The sequence below is a fragment of the Aphis gossypii genome, chromosome 3 (assembly GCF_020184175.1).
Source record: "Aphis gossypii isolate Hap1 chromosome 3, ASM2018417v2, whole genome shotgun sequence".
Lineage (NCBI taxonomy): Eukaryota > Metazoa > Arthropoda > Insecta > Hemiptera > Aphididae > Aphis > Aphis gossypii.
The window spans coordinates 30,107,398-30,129,399 of NC_065532.1; the positions used below are offsets into that span (position 1 = coordinate 30,107,398).

The 22,002-nt window shown below is 26.1% G+C and overlaps 2 protein-coding genes across 3 annotated transcripts in view; one reads left to right on the top strand and one right to left on the bottom strand.

Moving 5' to 3' along the window:
• Positions 1-10,075, bottom strand: part of LOC114120107 (inactive rhomboid protein 1) — a 64,947-nt gene extending 54,872 nt beyond the window's left edge. Inside the window, exon 1 of one of the 2 annotated variants that reach the window (XM_050202669.1) lies at positions 8,853-10,075. The gene's annotated coding sequence lies outside the window, so the exon portion shown is untranslated. The remainder of the gene's footprint in view (positions 1-8,852) is intronic. The other variant, XM_050202668.1, reaches the window with a different exon arrangement.
• Positions 10,076-20,083: 10,008 nt separating this feature from the next.
• On the top strand, positions 20,084-21,287 carry LOC114128523 (DNA-3-methyladenine glycosylase-like). Its single transcript, XM_027993044.2, has 2 exons — positions 20,084-20,702; positions 20,768-21,287. The coding sequence occupies exons 1-2, from the start codon at positions 20,369-20,371 to the stop codon at positions 21,163-21,165; spliced, it is 732 nt and encodes a 243-aa protein (XP_027848845.2). The 5' UTR covers positions 20,084-20,368; the 3' UTR covers positions 21,166-21,287.
• The last annotated feature ends 715 nt before the right edge of the window (positions 21,288-22,002 follow it).

Genomic DNA, 22,002 nt, shown 5'->3' on the forward strand with positions numbered 1-22,002 from the left:
ATATATTGTTATAATGTATTTTATTGTTTATTTATATCAATCGTTTTGATGCATTCAAAATTAGTATTTTTTACTATATTGTGCGTATAGAAGAGACAGAAATCACAAATATTGGTACCCAATCAAAAATAATAAACAATTTAAATATTTATAAATTGTGTACCTATTGAATAATTAATGGTTTATCGTACTTTTAAAAGATTGAAACGTCAAATGTAACCCACGATTTTTCTAATTCTGAAACAGTTGAACATTTTTGATTTATTATTACAAAGTTAAAAAACTTTACAGTTCTATAATTTAACTATATTAAATACCTAGTCTATTATTACAAGAAAGAAACAAATTTTTTTGTAACAAATGTAAATACAATATACTCTTTATAAATAATTATCACTTGTGTTATACGATTTTTTATTTTAAAAAAATGATTTATTTTCCATGATTTTTATAACTTTATTTTAACATTTCTCTTCGAATAATGGATAATAATTATTATTTACAAACGCATTATCTGAATATGTGATACTAAAAATAGGTTTTAAATTTTGTTAATGTTCAGCAATAAATAAATATATTAGTAAATAATACATTTATCTGCAACTACTTTTCTAAATATATAAAATAATACGACCCATAATATTACAATCAATAATAATAGATTAATATAATACTATAAAAGTGTTAAATTATAATTATTCAAAAGTAATTTAAGTTACTTACCTATTTTATAAAATAGTATCTAAAAAATTAGTGTATTATAAAATATTTACATTTTATCCAAAATTTATAATTTTTAATGATACCTTATTAAAAGTTACTTAAAAAACGAATCGATTTTTAAAAGATAATAAAATTACGATTAATAAAAATATGGCTTTCAAGTTAGCCATCACAGTGGTTTTAAATTTAAATCTTTTAATTTTAGTTAAATTATCAACACAAATATACAGTAAACCTAAAATATAATTTTTTTTTTTTTAATTATTTAATAGGTTAAAGTCTTTATAGTTAATAACAATATTATTGCTTATTCAAACTAAATATGACTAGATTTGCTTATACATTTATATTTTAAAGGTGTTATTATATGATGAATTTGGTGATAAAGTAAATAATAAGTAGTATGTATATTGTATACTGTATAGTATATAATGTATAAAAATAAAAAAACAGCCTGTGATAATACTGGTTGTCAATTCATTAAGTACCTACAATAGTAGAATATAGTAGAACATTACCAGAAACCATGTCAATATATGATAATATATTAAATAGTACCTACCTAACTTTAAAATTTCAATTATGTAGGTACACATTCTAAGTATAGTAAAAATTAAAAACTGATTTATCTTTTAAATAATATTAATATTTAATTAATTTAAATTTTTATTAAAATTATAAAAAAATTCATAAAATTAAGTATAGAATATTTTGTTTTCATTTGTAATTTAAACAAATGTGTAACTCATTAGTTATTTATTAATTACATATTATATTATAAATAAATTACCTATTTTAATGCTATAGAAGTTAAAAATACTTAATAATACATAGTGTTAATTTTTCTTACGTATTTGTACTAAATTGAGTTATACGTATGCAAGTTGAATATAATATTAATATATTTATGTTAAAAAAATGCAATATTTTTTTATGCAAAGTACATTATAAATATTATATACCGCACCAGTGGTGGCCTGGCCAGGGCAGTGGGACCGTGAATGCGGTCGAGGCCCTGAGCTTTTTTTAGTTTTTAATATTGGCGGGGATATGAGGATATATCACTACCTACCCTATGAACAATCTTGTTCATAGTGAATAGTAAATTAAGTAAAAAAAATTAAGGCCCGAAAGGAAAATTGCAGCCAAGGCCTTTTATATGGCAAGCCGACACTGTAACTGCAGTTAATTAAACGATTTTCTATAAATGTACCTACCCATTTATAAGAACATCGCTGTGAAAAAAAAATAGAAAATTTATTACTATTTATTATTTTAAATTATGAGCAGACAGACGAATGTATTTGACTGTAAAATTATGTATACATAATATATATGTATATATAATATATATCTTATTTTTATGTCAGTTTACATGAACTATAAAAGAAAAAATGATCCAATCTATAACTTCCAAGATTGTTTTTAATAGAAAAATGGAGGATCTAGTTGATACTTTTAAGATATAAAATATAGAAATACTCAGTATATTTTAAAAAAAAAATCAAGAAAAACAAAAAAAAAATCAGCGGAAGTAGGAATTTTTACACAAATCTAACTTTTGATAAAATCAATTTTATTTTTTGTATTATCTCAAAAATAAGCAACTTTAGAGGTTTGAAATTTTTATCTAATATTTATAATAATATTTAATAGACAGAACATAATTTAAAATATTTTGGATCTTTTTGTACTATTTATAGATAGTTCAAATCATTAATTTACATTACCTAACAATAATAATAATTTTGGTTTTTTTTTTTAATTCAAAAATATTATTCGTGGATATTTTAAATTTTTTGAAATGTGTGTATTGTTATATTTTACTAAACACAATAAAATTTTCAGGATATAAGTGACTAAATTTCAAGATATATGATAGGCTGGTTAGATTATTTGATATATATATATCATTAGATATATGACAGATCGTTTCTACTCATGATTATTTTTCGAATACAATGATTATTCATTGAATTTTAATACAACACATCCATTACAGTGACTTACTACATTATGAAATACAATCAACACTTATTGTACAGTTGAGTAGTTACCTACTTGATTACTTTATTAAATTAACTTATTATTATCATAAATTTAGAACAAATTACCTAGCTGATACATAAAATAGTACTGTAGTATTCTATAGCATCTGTCATTATAAAACTAAAAATATTTACATTTTTTATCATGGTCAAATAATTTAAAAAATAGACATATCGCTAAGTTATACAATATTCATATATGTGTGATACTTCTAAACATTTCAAAAGAAATTTAAAAGGAGCTATACATATGCGTTACGGATATATGTACACATATTAAATATTATGCTATGTATAATGTGTATAGTGTGCAATATTAATAATATAATAAATTCACACGTTTGGAAATTTAAGCAAACTAAAAAAAAAAAAATTAATTATTAGTTACAGTGAATTTAAATACAACAAATAATAACAACGTATATATTAAAACAGTACCATGATTACGAAAATGTATACAGTTGAGTAATTTGGAAGTTCATTACAAATTGGTTATTATTTATAATTTTTCTTTGATCTTTTTTATTTTTCCTACTTTTTAACTTAATTGCGTACGTACTCTACTTATATTATTTTTCTGTTCTTGTATAACTTGAGTTTAATATAAGTACCTACAAACGTTATGTATTATTCTCTTGGCTTTTATAATTTTAAACATTTATATTATTATTTTTATCTATTTATGTTATAAACGTTTTTTATTTAAAATAAAAAAGTATATCATGTCAACCGTTAGCAGTTTTATTTCACATTTAATGTTATAGTAATATCTTATTTGTTTGAAAAATGTACAAGAAATATAATAATAATTGTCTAAGCATTTTACATTAAATAATTGATGTTGAATCAAACCAATAGTATTTTAATTCTACTTATCATAATATTTATTTCAAGAAATTAAATTAGTGTTTGAAAAGATATTTTTATTTAGATTGCTGATACTTAATAAATATTGTATTATTATTTTATGTATATATATATTTATTTATTATTTATTTTTAAATTAATTTCACGGAAACATGTAAAAAAATCATATTTTATAAGAATCCTAAGTTTCTATTTTCTATACTTATGAATGTATGATGTAGGTATTGTTTAATAAAAGTTTAATATGACATTTAACTAATACTTACACAATATAAAATAATCTGTAGCTTTATACTGTCAAATTTTATATTATATTTTCAGATTTAATTATACTAATACGATACAGTCAACAATAATTATTATTTATTAGTCATATCTATTTGACTACTTTTAAGCAGATATTTTCTATGTTAAATTACTGAAATATTATGATAGTAAAATGATTAATTAATTTAATATCAAAGTAAGAATATTATGTGAAATTTAAATCAATAATCCGTCTTTAATACTCAATAATCTTATTTTGTTCTTAACAAAATATAAGAAATAAAAAAATATGATGTTTGTAAAAAATCAAATAAGTTTTGTTATAACGAGGTTATTATATTATATGACAATAAAAATTGAAGATATTTGTTAAGTTCACATTAATAATTAATGTAAATAATGTATTTTCGAATTGACAATTTATGTTAAATATTGATTCGGTATGAAATAAAACTATATCATTATATAGTTATAATAATTAGCTTATTCAATATATTTATTGACAATATATTTATTATAACATTTTTACCTATAGACTTAACATGTACATCGTACATGATATGGTTAAAAATATGTAAAAGCGTAATAATAATAATAGATTCATAAATCATTTGAACTATACAATCAGAAAATAAAAAGTAGAAAATTAAATTTCACCTCAGAATTAGAAGATTACCTATAGAATAAAATCATTCATCATCAAATTATAACTTTATATTTTCTAAAACTCATAGATAAAACATAATTTTATTATTATATTGAGTAATTAATTATTATTGTTAATTTTTATAAATGATTTTGATTAATTCTATATAATTTATTAATAAAAACGTGAAAATCGCATTTTCAGTTATTTTGAAATATAAAGTTATATCATAGTTTTTATAGCTGTGTAAATTAATTTTAAATAAAAATTTATTACAAAAAGTTATCACTATTTAGATTCACGCGGACTTGTTATTATTGTAGTTGTTAAATAAATATATATATATATATATATATATATCAGAAATAAATATATTAACAATGTTTTAATCCAAAATATATCCTAAAAATTATAATTATTTATAATTACATGTAAAGTTACAATATTTTGATATAAATAATAAGAATTTTATAAAACATCATTGAAACATAATTTATGGAAAAAAATAACAAACCCTACTTTTTATTTAACATGACGTGATTCATTAAATATGACTATTGTGGAATTAATAAAATAAAAATCATTAAGTATCATAAATTATGTCATAATGATAATTTAATCACTAACATATACCCTCGCATATACTTATGCAATTTTCAATGTTAATACAAACATTAATAAATTGTTGTATTTATTACTTCTTATTCAGTTTTTGAAATAATTTTTATAATAAATAATTTTATCATATTTAATATTTTCTATAACATAAACTTAAACATACTAAATATATCTTTTTAACGTGACTTTTTCGATTCAAAATTGGTACTAAAATTAAGTTAATTTATAGTTTTTCATGAAGTTGTAACTTACTGTTCATAAGTGTGGTAGGTATTTATGGTAAAAATAAAATTATCACCCGGCGTCTTAGATAGGCAAATCAAGTACACCGTTGACATTGCTCAAATTTAATAATAGGTTATTATGTACCGTACCTAATACAATATTATGATGGCCACAATATTATATTCACATGCGAGTATGCGACAATAACTGAATTCACCAAAACTATTCATCCAACCGTGTCTGCCTTAACTAATAGATATAACGGATATCCTTAAGAATATCATAAAACTTTTATTAATTAGTCTTTACAATATTTGAATTTAATAAATTGAGTACTAAAAAGTTTCCCTGACTATGACATATATTTAAGTGAAAAATTCTCTAACCAAAGCACATTGTATCTTTGTATTTAGTGTTTAATATAATAATGTAGTTCTGTAGTCTAAGTATTTAATTTGAAATAAAAATAATATGATTAATATAGTAGTATTTATATATAAAATAATCTTAAAAAATATTTTATATATAGTATGCAATTTAATATAATTTTTTTTGATAAACTGATCAAACTACCTACTTGTAATAATAATTTTTTATTTTAAGTTTATAAAGTAATTAAAAATTATAAAATAAAAATAGGTATAAAGCAATTTTTGTTCAATATTTAAAGATTATTTATAAATTATCAAGTATTTTTTTTTTTTTAGTGAACTTTTACTAGTGAACAAGCCATAATAGTTATATCATAAAGATATTGTTATGTATTATACATATATAATAAATGGATTTTTTAACTACAATTTTCTAATACTCTATGAATCGTTATTAATTAAGATACATCATAAATAAAATTAATTTTTAATAATATTATTTTTTTTTATCATTAGGTTGGTAAACAGTATATAAATACTTAAAAAAATAGAGATTTACAAATTTGATAAATTCAAAAAAAAATCAATCCAGCTTAAAAAAATAATTTTGATTTTAAAGTATAGATATAAGTTTAGTTTACATAAATCTCACTATTATTAAGCTAAGCCAAAGTTATCTTATTAAAACCAAAACAGGAAATAAAAGTAAGTTTAATAATATTTACAATCAAGTATAACTTTTACATTATTAAAATAAGTAAAAGTACTAAATGAAAGTGATAAGAAATTGTATTTTATATTAAATTTTTCTCCTTCATTTTTTTCAATACTGTCAATACTTCAAAATTAAACTTAAATATATCTTCTTATATAATTAGGAAACCCTAATAATAAAACTATTATCTTAGTTATAAAAAGTATCCACACAAAGTAATTATTCTATTTATTCTATAATTAGTAGGTATAATCTGAATATTATATTTTAATAAAGCATGTGTAAATTCAATAAGTTTTAGCGTTATTGGTTATAAATACTAGTATATAATATAGTCTAGCCCATGGGTTAAATAATTATGTAATATAAGTAATATAGAATAAAAATAATTTCGATCGATTACGAATAAATTCTGTAATTTATAATTGTAGATCAAATATGGACAATTTAAAAAATCATAAATATGCTTAATCAACATAATATTAAGTATTTATAATTTAAAAAAAGTTTTTAGTTAATAAAATATTAGTACTGTTATACAATTTATTATTATATACACGCACCTCTAATATTTAAAATTAAGTAATGAAATATTAAACAAAACGAATTTTTAAAGGCTAATTAAATATTTCCTTTTTCTAAAGGAATGTTTTAAATACCTACACACTTTTTCTTTTTTTCTTGTAATAATGCGATTTTAATATTTATACATTGCGACGTAATTGAACACGTTATAATATTTTAGTTAATGCAAGCAATATATTATACGTTGAACGATCAGTGAATGAAATGTTTTAGACTTGAGGCAAGTTAGGTTATTTATTATCAATTTAATGGTAAGTTGGGAAGTTTTGCGGTTGAAAGTAGGCATTTTCGTGTAAAGCTGTAATACAGACTGATGAGGCGCGAGCGTGACCTTAAACTGAAAACAAAGCAATATGAAATCAGCAGCTAAATAATATTAGTTTATATATTATAATAATAATTATATATATTAAAATAATAATTAATATTATAATAATATTATAATATTAAGTAGTAAAAAAAATAATAAAATTCAAAAAACTGTACAAAACGCAAAATTCGACGGATATATTAATTATATTTATTAGAAGAGTGGTTTTGTGGAATAACGATTAAATAATATATATAATGCTACCGTTTTATGTAATTGCGATTAGGTCGTACTTGGTTACTTCGTAGTCCGTATAATAGGCAATGCGGCGTTGGCGTTTTATTAAACAAACGTCATAGTATTGTAATACGCTTCAGTTATGCATAGTACCTTCGTTTTATTTTCAGTATTATACATAACATTATAATAATAATAATTATTGCGTTTTCGCGTGAAACCCGAACGAAAATAATCTTATACGTAGGTAAATCACTGTTTTGAACAACTTAGAGCAACATATTATAATATTATAATTCTCTAAAACGCGCTTACAGTAATGCATCAGCAAATATTTTCAAAATGTACGTAATATTTTTTCAAGTAGGTACGACATTTAATGTTATAATCATTTATAATTGTATACATTCTACAAATATACGATTCATACAATAGTGTCGCACAGAATATTATTATATCAATGATAACTCGATGGATGAAATATTAAATAAGTACTTTTTACTATTTAGGGTTTTAAGAAAAAAACTATTGTACTACATGTATTCGGCAAAGTGTAGGGCTTTTGTGCCAACTAGCCCCCAAAAACTAAACCAACACAATTCAGTGCGGTCGTTATTGATGCCTTGATTGGAGGAGTAAAACTGAGTATACTACACATTAAAAAAATTAGGTTAGGAGTGTTAAACCAAAATAAGTTCAACTGAAATTTCAGTGCACATGTGGTTTTCATATATAGGTTAAAGACTGATTCTCTGGTCATAATTAACGACATAATGAATGTACTGGTGAAAAAGACAAAATATTATGAGATGTATAGGCAGATTTTGACATTTTTAGTATTATAATAATATTATACTACGGAAAATAAAAACACATTTACACATACACACGCGCGAGCGCTATTTAAGTTATATAGGCGGAGATTGTAGAGAAGGGCTTACAATTTGTTCGTGAATGACGGTTTTGGGCGGGTTAATTTTGGAAAACTGCAGTAACCGTTTTAAAGGGATTGACCCTTCTCCACATCACACTACGAGTTTTCAGAATATTATATGAATCGTAATATACGAATCACACATACACGTACGTCCCGTACACTTATAAACCGCGACTTTATACATCGAAGACTTCGTGTAGCTGTAGTACCTAATACATATATAATATCCCTATAATATACACCTAATCGGTCGTGTCAGAAATATCATATTAATATATTATTATAATGTATTGTTATACTCACTCGGTACGACAACAGCGGCGACGACGGGACGTTTGCAGACCAAGTACCTGTTTAGGACGTGTCCGTCGACAACGACGTCGGCGGGCGGACAGCTGTTTTGTCGGATCGCGTTACGACGGCGGCGGCGGCGACGGCAGGCCCGGAAACCGCTTGTGGCCATCGCCCGAACACGACGACGACACCGGAAACAACCGACCGGAATAATATGGATATTTCAAAACGACGGCAACGACAACGACTCTGACACGACGGCGGCGAAGACGAGACGGGCGTGTGCCCGACAGGGGGCCGCAGACTCTTATATTGCGATCACTGCAATATTATAATACGGTACACGACGGTTTGCCAGCGATTAACGCACCACCGCCGGCACACTGAAATGCGTTCGCGGGCGTCGTCGTCGTTATCGTTGCGTTGAGACGATTATAATGATAAAAACGATATATTTCAAGCGAAATTTCGATTTTCACGCGTTATTGCGGTCGTCACAGCAGTGGTAGAAATCGCGGGTACACCACCGACCACCGGACACTGGCGGCACATACTACGACATAATGATAATAATAACAATATAACGTTACACTCTATCCTACGGACACGTATTTTATTGTTGTTATTATTATTATTATTATTATTATTGACGATGTTGTTGTTGTTGTTGTTGTTGTTGTCGTAATTTATAATAAGCTGGTTGTACTAATAACAGACCACGAAATCCGTGCAACGTTACCGGCGGAGGCGTATCTTCGCTACGAAACATTATTACCGTTACCTACGTTAATATTATATTATTTTCATGATAATATTACAATGAGTGCGACGACCACACGACGACGACGACGACGATGACGACGATGGCGTTCAGCGACGGCGCGGTAGTTCTTCTCCAGAGCAGTCGTTTTACGGCCTCGGTCCGCACCACCGCCCGCACCGGATATTATATTCGCTCGTCGTCGACGTACAGCTTTCGGTCGCGTTCGTCATTAATACGCGAAAAACGCACAACGTCCGCGCGGCGGTGGCGGCACACCGGAGCCCCGGCGCCGGCGCCACGGTCCCGCCGCCTCCCCGCCGGACTCGCCCCGATCTCCGTCACCGCCCGGGCGGCGGACGACGCCGAAAAATCAATAGCAGATACTTACACTGGCACGCCGGAGACGCGCGCGCACGCCGCCTCGGTCGCTGTACACACACACGTCCTATGCACTTTCGGAGAGTCGCGCTCGCATCCCATCACATCTATGTACACCACCGACCCCTCTCGTCTACACGCCACACCACCAAAGCGAGTACGTTACACCGTGTGTGTGTGTGTGTGTGTGTGAGTGTGTTTGTGTGTGTTGTGTGTGTGTGTGTTGTGTGTGTGTGTGTGTGTGTGTTGTGTGTGTGTGTTGTGTGTGTTGTGTGTGTGTGTTGTGTGTGGTGTGTGTGTGTGTGTTTAGAGAACGGTAGGAATTTATAAAAAAAATTTTGGTTTTTTTTTTTTTTTTTTATTTGGTTTTTTGTTTCGCTCTCCGTCTCTCGCATATCACATGATGTAGTAATGGTCCTTATCCCGCTCCGTATGATTCGCGAACAAATAAAATGTATGTGTACGCAAAACTATATATATATATATTTATTATTATATTATTATACGTACCGATGCGTATATATGTATATATATTTTAAACTCTCCGCTCGACGATTTCCCTTTTTTTTTTTTGTTTTTTGTTTTTTGGGGGAGGGATGGAGTTTGATTGCGCGTATACGTTTGAATCATAATATATATTATATTATTCGTACAAACTAGCATTTAATATACTTATAAACACAAACCTCAAAGTACATTATATAGTACATCACGCGTTCGAATGATTTAGTTTTTACTTTTTCCTCCACGGTCGAACACAGCAGTACGAAAGTTTTTGTATATTATTATATTAATATACACCCGCAACAACGCGAATCTGTGAGACTCCATAATATCTATGTATACTATGGGCGTGTGTGCGGTGTATTTCATATTTTAAAACAAAATCGCTTTTATACTAACTATGTACAACTTAAACAAGCGTCTTGTTTTAATTTGACATCGTCATTATCATAATAAAGTATAAACTATACGCAATCAAATTATTATATTTGTTTTATTATCCCTCGCTAATATTATATTCGCACGTTTATGGCTTACGTGCATTTTATGTATAACGATTGAGGATTTACAATATACAGCATTAAGAAAAAAAAACAGTTATAAAATATTGTCTGTTATAATATTTATAGTCGTTCAAAATAAAGTATTCACTCGGATTTAATCGTGAATAAAATGAAGCAAAAACTTAATTAAAACAATAAAATTTTAAATAAGCCGACTTTTTGAAATTATATGTTATTATTACGGACTATAAAATACATATTATACACATGCGCGCACGTGTAGTTAGAATAATAAAAAAATATATATATTATTATAAATGCAACAGTCCCTTGAAGTATTATGTTAACTGCAGTTTTTTAAATATTTTTAAATGCATTTAATTTTGGTAATATGAAAGTCTGAAATTAAACTGTAGCGGTAAAATGTATAAAAGCATACGTTAAACCAATAATATGTAGATCGCACACCGATATCTATTTTAAAAAAAACAACCAGTCCGTCATAAATCAAAGAGATTAGATTAATAATTATCTAGTTAAGTTAATCCCATAAAAATGGACTAAAATATAAACGCTCTTTATTGATGTAATTTGATTGTCTCGAAAACAAAAACTTAGAGGTCTGTGTCTGTATTTATTCTATAAATTGATAAGTAATTTTTTCGAGAAACAACCGTGTGTATATTGTTCAACGCAAAAATGATTAGCCATAATTAAATACTGCTAATGATTAAGGTAAATAATAGAATAGTATTGTTTATACTATTATACTACTAGGTAAATTGGTTTTAGTTTTTATACTACAAAAAAATAAATTGTAAAAAATATACTCTATGTTAAATTGACATGATTATATTCATAATAATTCATAAAATATGGCAAATGGTTAATTTGAACTGTATAGTACACAAGATAATTTCCCAGATGTTCACTTCTTTTTCTTTATATATAGTTACTCAAAAACTGATTTTTCGAATTTTTAAATATACTTAAGAACCATAGTCTTAGTATTTTCAAGTTATACTTAAAGAGTTTTCTATAGATACAAACGTATGGTTTTAAAATGAGAACACCCCATTTTTACAGTAAATTACTTAGTAAATAATTTTAATGTATATTTTGAAATATTAATATCAAAATTCTAACGTGTAGTTTTTGAATTAATCAATTTTGTGTACTAAGAATAATAGATTTTTAAAAATAATATATATAGTTTATTTTATATTTTATATTTTTATAATAGAATTTTTGAAGATATAGAAACTATGGTAATTTTAAAATATTAGTAAATTATATTAATAAAGATAGTCATGTATGTCTTGACATAGATTTTATACTTTTTTATATTTATGGGCTATACCTATTATCTTAAATATAAATATTTTAATAACTAAAAGCTATTCGTTCAAATTTTATATTAAGTACATCAACTATTTAAAAAAAAAATACCAATTAATAATTATTTGGGGACTTTGATAAATAGGGATTTTATTTGATAAACCGCAGTTTGCTTCAAGACAGGACACTCCTTAAATAGCAAAATAAATCCTAAAAATTTCAAAATATCATCTTTAAGTATACTTCAAAATAATCAAAATTTGAATAAATTTACCATACAATGAAAATGGAATGAATATACTTGGTGAATCACCCAATGTATTATAGCATGCATGGCTAAAATGTTTTAAGCATCTCAGTTGAAGAAAAAACCAATTAAAAAATATAATGAGGAAAACTCTGCATAGAACCATTTAACCTGTAGTTTTCGACATTTGATGGTTTTAATAAAAAATAATTTGAAAAAAATAAATTTTTATCAGACTTCATAATATAATAATTAATAAGTCTCAATAGTCTCATAGGTATTGTCAAAAAATCTATGTTATCATAAACGATATATCGTATTTTTTTTTCCAAAACACATTTTTGTATAACATAGGTACCTAATTTAATGTGGACCGTGGTTTTTAGTTGTAATGTTGAATCATAAGTACTTTGCATATAATTATATATCAGCAATAAAATTCTAACATTAAAAGTAAACATAATATCATTCAAACATTTCTATAAAAATAAATGCTGTTTTGTAATAAGTAATAACAATATTATAATGGTACTATTTAGTGATGCAAATAAAAATACAATATTTCTTTTGATATCAATTATTTAAATTTTTTCTTATTCTCAATAAAATAAACTATAACCCAACGGTGTACTATATACTACCTAAACAATACACAAATATATATATATCATCATCATCAAATATCGAGTACTGCTACTTTTTTTTATCAGATTAATTGTTTATACCTAGTATGCAAATATTATTCATTAATTAATCACACTCTTATAATATGATTCAATCAACTTAAGTTATTACATTTTTGAAACATTGATTTTTGTTCAGTGGTTTATACAATTTAATTTAAATAAAAATAATTCACAAAGCTCATGACGTCACTACATCAGTAATAAATAGCAGGTAGGAAATTTAACACCCATTTAGACCATTTTACCACGAAACAAAAATAATTATTTAATTCACCATTATGCGTGCGTGCATGCAAACTCATTGTGATTTGTTTAAACTTAAACTTTAGTTCAATAATTTAAAAGTAATTTCTAATGAAATTTGAAAATATTTGAATTACAATGAAATAATAATAATATACAATTCAAAAACTAATCCGCAATGAAACCCTATTTAGCTTACTAATAAGTAATAATATATAATACAATAATACTAAATAATATGTATAATAGTAGATATAATAATACATTACATTATTTAATATTTGGTAATAACTACCTAGATAGTAGATTGCTAGATAGGTACTTATCTATAAACAATAATAATTTGAACTACAAAAATTCTAAAACACAAAATACTAATAATAATAACTATTAAATAGTTACCAATGTACCATTTATTTATTTAAATAATATAAATGCACGTCACATTTGCTAATTTGCTATGAAAGCAGTAAAAACAAATTTATAATGAATACTTACGTTTAAGATATCTTGAAAATTTAATATCTTATTAATTATTATAATTCATTAAATTCTAATCATGAAAAATAAATATACACTTTTCATGGATAGTATTTATTTTAGTTTAAAAATGAAAATAATTATTTCATTTTATAATATTGTTAAAAGTTAAAACGCAATTATACCAATATGACGTGTTTTCACGAAAAGAAGTTTTAATTAAATTAACAGCTCAATAAATTATACAACGATTCCATTAAAAAAATTACTGTTTTCTTATAAGTTCGAATTGAGTACTGGTAGGCTGCATATTTTCAAGTTTGAAAACTCATTCATATTATTATTACGGACATACAACACAAACATTCAACGAAAGTATTCTTCTTTTTATAAAAGTATTGGCTCTCATACCGTAATAATGTAATATAGTAATATACGCATGCCGGGCTGCGTGCGAATGATTGAAGTGCTTCGATTATTATAATATCGTGATTACATATTAGCAGTAAATACTCCCAATAGCGTTGGATATTTATAGGTTTATATATATAGTGAGCACTGAGCATTGTAAATTGTAATATAAAAGTCGTGTTATCAGTTGTTGGTGTTTATTTCGTACTACGGTTTTTTTTTTTTTTATTATTTGACACTGCACACGGTTTTAGACCCTAATATATTATAGCCATATAGACAGTTATGTGCAGGAAACGAACAAAAGCTATATAGTGGTGTCACGAAATTCAAATTTTTTAATACCCTCGTTGTCCGTTGATAAACGACACAATATATTACTTATCTTATTATAGGATACGCGTTCGCATTACATCAATTAAAGACATATTAGATGTAAACAATTATTATATTATTATTTGTTTTAAACATCTGAGGTAATTGACGCCTGTAATTCATTATTAATATTTAATAAGTTCAATCAGTAGTGGATCCAAGGTTAATTTCTTTTTTTCGGGTAGTAGGAATGTCTCCTTAAAAAATTACTTCTAACCCATGATATATACATTATAAAGTTAAAGGTCACGTAATCCTAAAAATGTGAAAACAAAATATTATTTACCCTACATTTTTGTATATTATATTATTAAATTAAAATATTTGTGTAAGTAAAAAGATATTGTTGATGAGGTCTTGGGAGAACGAGTTTCCTAGGCCCCGCTGGATCCGCAACTAGGTACAATCAGGCCGGATTAACATTATCGTAGGCACTAGGCCCCTAGCCCCTACAGAGTCTTTGTCAAGTATTTAAATTATTAAGAAACCTTCTCATTGGGAGAAAAAGTGTGTTAAGTTTTTAAAAAGTAAAATGGGCATTTAAACTTTACAGCATAAAAATCAAATCGAAACTTTTATAACTTTTTATATGATATCAGTTTTAGCAAATCCTAAAAACAATTCATTTTACTCCAAAATATGTATAGTTACTGTACAGGGAACTAATAATTAATGTGACACACATTTATAAAAAGTTTATTTTAAATTATTTTCGAAATTTTACGGTTTTTAAATAATAATTATAAAATGATGAGAAATATTTTAAAAATTGGTAAACCTTTCTTAAAACCAGATATAAGGAAGTGCTTGTTTTAATAAAATATTATAGTAGATTAAGTTATTAAGCTATTACATAGCTTTTATCGCGGGCCTGGCCCGACTTTTTTTCCTATCAAATTCAATTGCACATATAGAACGAAGGCGTCTAGCTACATTTTTTTAGCGTTCAACTAGTTTACTTTTAGCGTGGGTTTGATTGTTACCTTCAGTTGAAGCAGTAAGATATAATATAAACTCTCTAGAAAACTAATAAAAACAAATTAAAATTGGAAAACAAAACATATAGTGCACTGAAATACTTATTTATCTTGAGGAAATATTTTTACAATAAATTTAGCAATTTTTTTGAAAAAGAAGTCGGTATCTCTGAAACAAAATAATTTATAATAATATGATTGTATGGGTAATAAAAGTATTTCTATTTTTTATACTTAGTTTAAGTTAAGAAAACTATTTTATTTTATTAATTTAATAATTTAATAGCAATGATAAAATGTAATTTAATTTATACAGAGATTATTTATCATTCTACTTACTAGTATTAGTATAATAACTATATTATAGATACATACTTGCATTAGGTTTGCATTTGTACCTGATGGAGTGTTGCGTTGTCGGGATGAGGAAAATGTGGTGTTGATGTCACTAACATGTGAAACGACGAAGTCAGAAAGAATTAAATAAAAAAAATGATTTGTTTCTGGTATAGTGTGATGGTTTTATTTTGTAACAAAAAAAAAAAGTAAAAAAAACATATGTAGTGTACACAGAAAATGCGTTGGTGCATCAAACGAAAGTGATAAGAATATTGTACGGACGGAGCTTAGTCGCGTACGGAGCGGATCACAAAACCGAAAAGTCCAAGGGGCCTATTCTTGAAATCATACGGATTGGATCCGTGTACGAAAATCGTAGTTTCCACATGATCTGAAAAATGTATATTCTTGAATTTTTAAATAATTATATTTAACGCCTCAATGCCATTATAATGACAAGTAATCCTAACTCAAGTTTAAGTAGTCTTAAAGTTTCTTTAATTTTTAAAAATTCAAATTTTTTTTTTATTTTAAATATATTTAATGCAAAGAATATATATTTTTTTCTATTACAGCGAAAAAACAAGAGGATTATATTCCGAGAGGTATAAGCGAAAAATAGCAAAAAAACCTAACCCGACATATCGCGAAAAATTCAAGAAATAAAAATCTCTATGGGTTTTACATTTTCCAAAAATTATGGATACTTTGAATTCTGTATAAAATTAAAAAGTATAGAAGACAAAAAAAAATGTTTGAAAATTTTAAATTTTTATTTCAATAAAAACTACAACCCTTTTAACACCAGCCGTTATATATTATTTCAATTTTTAATTTTTATTTTCCTATGTTTAGGAGTTAATTTTTGGACTGTATGGGTGTGGGAAAAAACATTAATCGCTAAAGCAAACTAAGACGCTGGTGAACTAAAATGTCAACGGAATGTTATAATGTTTTAAAAATATTATAGAGCCAGATAGACAGAAGATAATGATAAACAACAATTAATAAATACATAATATTATGTACCTACCTACCTATTAGTTATTAGTAATAACTTATTACAAAGTACATATACATATACATACACATTACACAATATATTTTACACTATAAAATCAATACGTATAATTCATCTAAAAATCTAAAATGTATTAATGGTTATTTAATATTTTAATATAATATCTATATTTTTGATACAAAAAAAAAATTAAAACTTCAAATTCTAGACTGTTAGAATTTATTTAAAAGCTGCTGCTTTTTATTTTTAGAAAGGTACCTTAATTTACCAATATTATAATTTAATTGGTATGTTTATAATTGGTTATCCTTATCCAATATAAAATATAAATAAATGGTTTAAAAAATGTATGGTTCACAGTTTTATTTTATTTTTTTTATACCTATATGGACTAATTAATTTACATGGAAATTGTATTAAAAAAATCAATATAACTATAGGTACTTAAGGATTTATTTTTAATTTAAAACTATTACGAAAGGCGGCTATATAGGTCAAATATATACAGTGTTATAGTGTAGGTGCATTGTGCATAATATATACCAAGTATATAACTATAATTAGGTATTAAAATAAAGTTATGTTTGATAATTGCAAACTTACAAATATACAATTCTCACGAAAATTTCAAATTTGAATTTGCAATTATTTTTGAACGTTAATGACTTTCTCATTTCTAGCATTTCTAATTTCCATCAGTTCTGGTGGTTTTCTAAAATGCCTCAATACTTTCAATTTAAATATATAGGTACGACGAATTCACGCCACACCATGTAGTGTTTCCTTCCTCTGGGGGGGGATTAAATCTCATATATCATAATATTATATTAATTTATCATTATATCTAAATTAAATGAGGTAAATGGTATAATAAATTATAATATCAAGTCAATTGCTTTTTTGTTTTTTTCTCCAAATAAAAAGCGTCTAAGGGGATATATCCTCATAACACCCCCTCCTCCCCATCGCCATAATCACGCCACTGAAGCATAATATAGATATTAGGTACTGATATTAAATATATTATACATCTTTTATCTGCTTCCATTTTGCGCTTTTAAAATGCTCTTTTCTGTCTTCCGTTTCTACCTATACCTATACAATTTGTGTAGGAACATTTTTAGTTTATATTTTAGTTTGATATAAACATATGTTTGTATTATAATTTATAAAATTAAAGATCGATCAACGTAGTCTATTTGAAAAATATTCGAATAGGTAATCTTCACAGCTGATTAATAACTTAACAGTGTCATTCAAATGTTTTTTAACAATTATTATACATATTTTATTGTTATAATAATATATTATTTACACATCGTCATTAAATCAAGTACAAGTACTACTTTATGAATTATTTTAAAGTAAATGTTTAATTATTTTTGAAGGCACTAATTTGAATAAAAATTAATTGTTAACACGTAATGTGCGAACGTTAATAATTGATAGGGCTATATAGGGCTTGGATTTTAAAACATATAATAAACTAATACATTTGATTGTATCAATAAGAAACAAAAAAAAAGCACACGATTGTTTTAAAAATAGCAAAAAACCAAACCCAACATCAAACAAAATTCATGAAATCAAAGTATCCATGGGTTCAGAGTTTTTAACAGGCTGTAGCTTGTAGTAAATTTGTACCAAAATTGACCCAAAATATTTACAATATGTATAATTTGCACCATTTTTTTAAAATGCGTTTGTAATTTGCTCCAAAATTAAAATCGATTAATTTTTCGATAGTATTACAAACTTACAAGTTTTTATATCCTAGTATAAATTTAGCTTAGTTTTATATTTATAAAATAGCTGAGCTTATACACATATTGTTGTAAGTTTATATAAAATCGTATAATTTTGAATATAAAAAAAGTTGGTCAATTAAAAAAATATATATGTAAAATTAAAGTCATATTATTATGAATATAAAAAAAATTAGATAATTAAAAAAATTATATGTTAGTATTTAACGCGACGACGGTCGCGTTTTTTTTTTTTTTGTTCTATTCTTTCGACCGTTTTCTAGATAATAACTGTTTTGTTTTTTCCGTGTACGTATTAATAAATTATAATTTACTCGTAAATAGATATTACATTGCGTAGGTACAGCGATTATACAGTAATTAGGTATTTTGTGAGTTTGTGAATATTATTATAGTGTTCTAAATTCGTCTATAGAATTAATTTTTTTATTTAATTAATTTTTATTTTTTCTATTTATTCTACAGAAACAATGCCGAAGTGGCCAATTCAAATATACATATACAAATTAAGAATAGCTGCTTTGGTATGTGCAGAATAAATGATAAAGATAAAGTAAGTCGTTAAACCTTTTTTTTTTTCAAGAGCAGGCCCGAAGGGCCTAGTTCGGGACGCCCAATTGGCAGAATTTCTATTTGGGCACCCGTAGGTTTCTGCCATCCAGGGGGTGCGTTCGAAAACTCAACTATATAGTTAACTCGAGTAATCCAACGTCGTTCGGCGTAAAAGAGTTAACTCCGCGCTACCGTCCGGTAACACAAAGTTTTTGACTCCGGGTTAACCCGACAACCCTAAATAAATAAGTAGGTTATTTTAACTACACCGATAACAATAGTGTTAACTCTACTCTGACTAATCATATTCGAACGCACCCCCGAAGAGAGGTGCCGCCCATGACTCGAAGTTCGAACGGCTCGAGGAGTTGCAACTGACGCCTTAGAACGCTCGGCCATTCCGTCTCCCAAAAGGGATCTCAACAAACCGGTACTTAAACTAGGGCACTATAGATAATAAGTATATGCTAAGCCACCATTTTGCGACTCATTTATCACGTATAATATTATGGAACTACGAAGTTGCCGCGTTTATTTTATCATTGATAAACGAGTCGCAAAATGGCGGTTTAGCATACCCGTATATTTAGGACCTTACCTAAATTATTAGTCGACGTTTTTGATATGGCAGCAGGTGCCGCCGGTTTTTATTGTAGTACATCATAACAAAATATGTATTTTGACTGTAGTACTGTAGGCTAATAATTAACCACCTACTCTTTTACTTGTTTTAAATGTGCATAGGTAGATCAAATAAACCAATAATTGTTATTTTATATCGAGAAAAAACAAACGTTTAATTATAGTCTATGAGTTATATCACTTACATCTAGAATCTAGACCAATCGAGTAATCAGTAAATAAGCAATATCATTGATTATAAATATTACTTTTAAACGGCATTTAACGGTGTTTAATGATTAGAATAAATATTTTTAAACCATGTCTGAAAACGACGATCAGTGTACATCGGAATACTTCAATTCCAGTGTGGTTCGATACAGAAAACGATTGGATGCACAGTTTTATGAAACACCATGTGAAGAAATGGCCATGAGTTTACTTGGCAAGATACTTGTCAGACGGCTCGACGATAATACCATTCTTAGGGGTAGGATTGTCGAAACTGAGAGCTATCTGGGCCACGAAGATGCAGCTTCCCAATCGTTCAAAGGGAAAATCACACCAAGAAATGAACCAATGTTCATGAAACCAGGAACAGCTTATGTTTATTTTACTTACGGAATGTACCACTGTTTTAATATTTCAAGCAAAGGTATTTTCAGCTATCACATAATTCCAATCACATAGTTTCAGATTAAAATTGTTTTTTCTTGTTAGGAGACGGTGCAGCAGTTTTATTAAGGGCGATAGATCCTTTGGATAATTTGGACACAATGACATCGCTACGAAAACAATATAGAAAAGGTCCAAAATCACAGATGAAAATTAAAGATTTATGCAACGGTCCAGCAAAGTTATGTATTAGTTTTGCGATTGATATTAAGTCTTGCAATAAACAAGATCTGACTTCTTGGGATGGAATGTGGGTAGAAGAAGACGAAAATAGTAAATTAATAGACACAATTGTTTGCTCGCCAAGAATAGGTATAAAATGTGAAAAAAAATGGCAAGACAAATTCTTAAGATATTATATTCGTGATAATCCCTGTGTTAGTAAGATAGAAAAAATTCAAATGAATGAATTGAAGTATTCACAAATAAAAAATTTAAAATAAAAATAATTTAAATTTTAAGTATTATGTTTTAACTTTAAATATTGTATTAGATATTTATGTTAATATTATTTCTTGTTATTTTTCCTGTAATGAATTAGACACTCAATAAATGTTTATTACTTATTGGATATTATTGATCTATTAACTAGTTAACTAATAATTATTTTATTAATCATAACTCATGAAAAATTAATCAAATTGAGTTAAATTATTTTACTCTAAAAATTATTATTGGGGTTTATTTTTTTAACATGTTAATAAATATTTTATAAATTTAATTGATTACACCATATTATTTAGTCTATAATATTGCCCCTTATAGTTTTAAATTTTTTATTTCATTAGTTAATGACAATGTATGATTAGATTAACTTTATCTTAAATATAATAAGAGTATCTATGATTATTTCAAGTTTAAAATTAAATATTATATTAACACTAACACAAACATCAGCTATACTGTGTTAATAATTTTTATTAACAAGTTTACCACAATACATACTATTTTCGTTCGATTCTCCTTAAATACTTTTTTCAGTATATTATGTATTTTATTGTTGAGGTATAATTTTTTTTTTTTTTTTATGTTTACAAGATCTGAAATAAGTGGTTGTTATATGAAACAACTATTTTTCTTTTTTTTTTTGATTTTACTTAAAAAAAAGTATTCAAATAAATTATAAAAATAGCAACAGCAAACAATCAACATAAATAAAAACCAGTAATGGTTTTTTTTTTTTACATTTTATTAAAATGTTGAGCAATTATAATAAAGTATGAATGTAAAATTATACAGTTAATAAACAAAAAACAAATTAACAACAATTAATACTATAT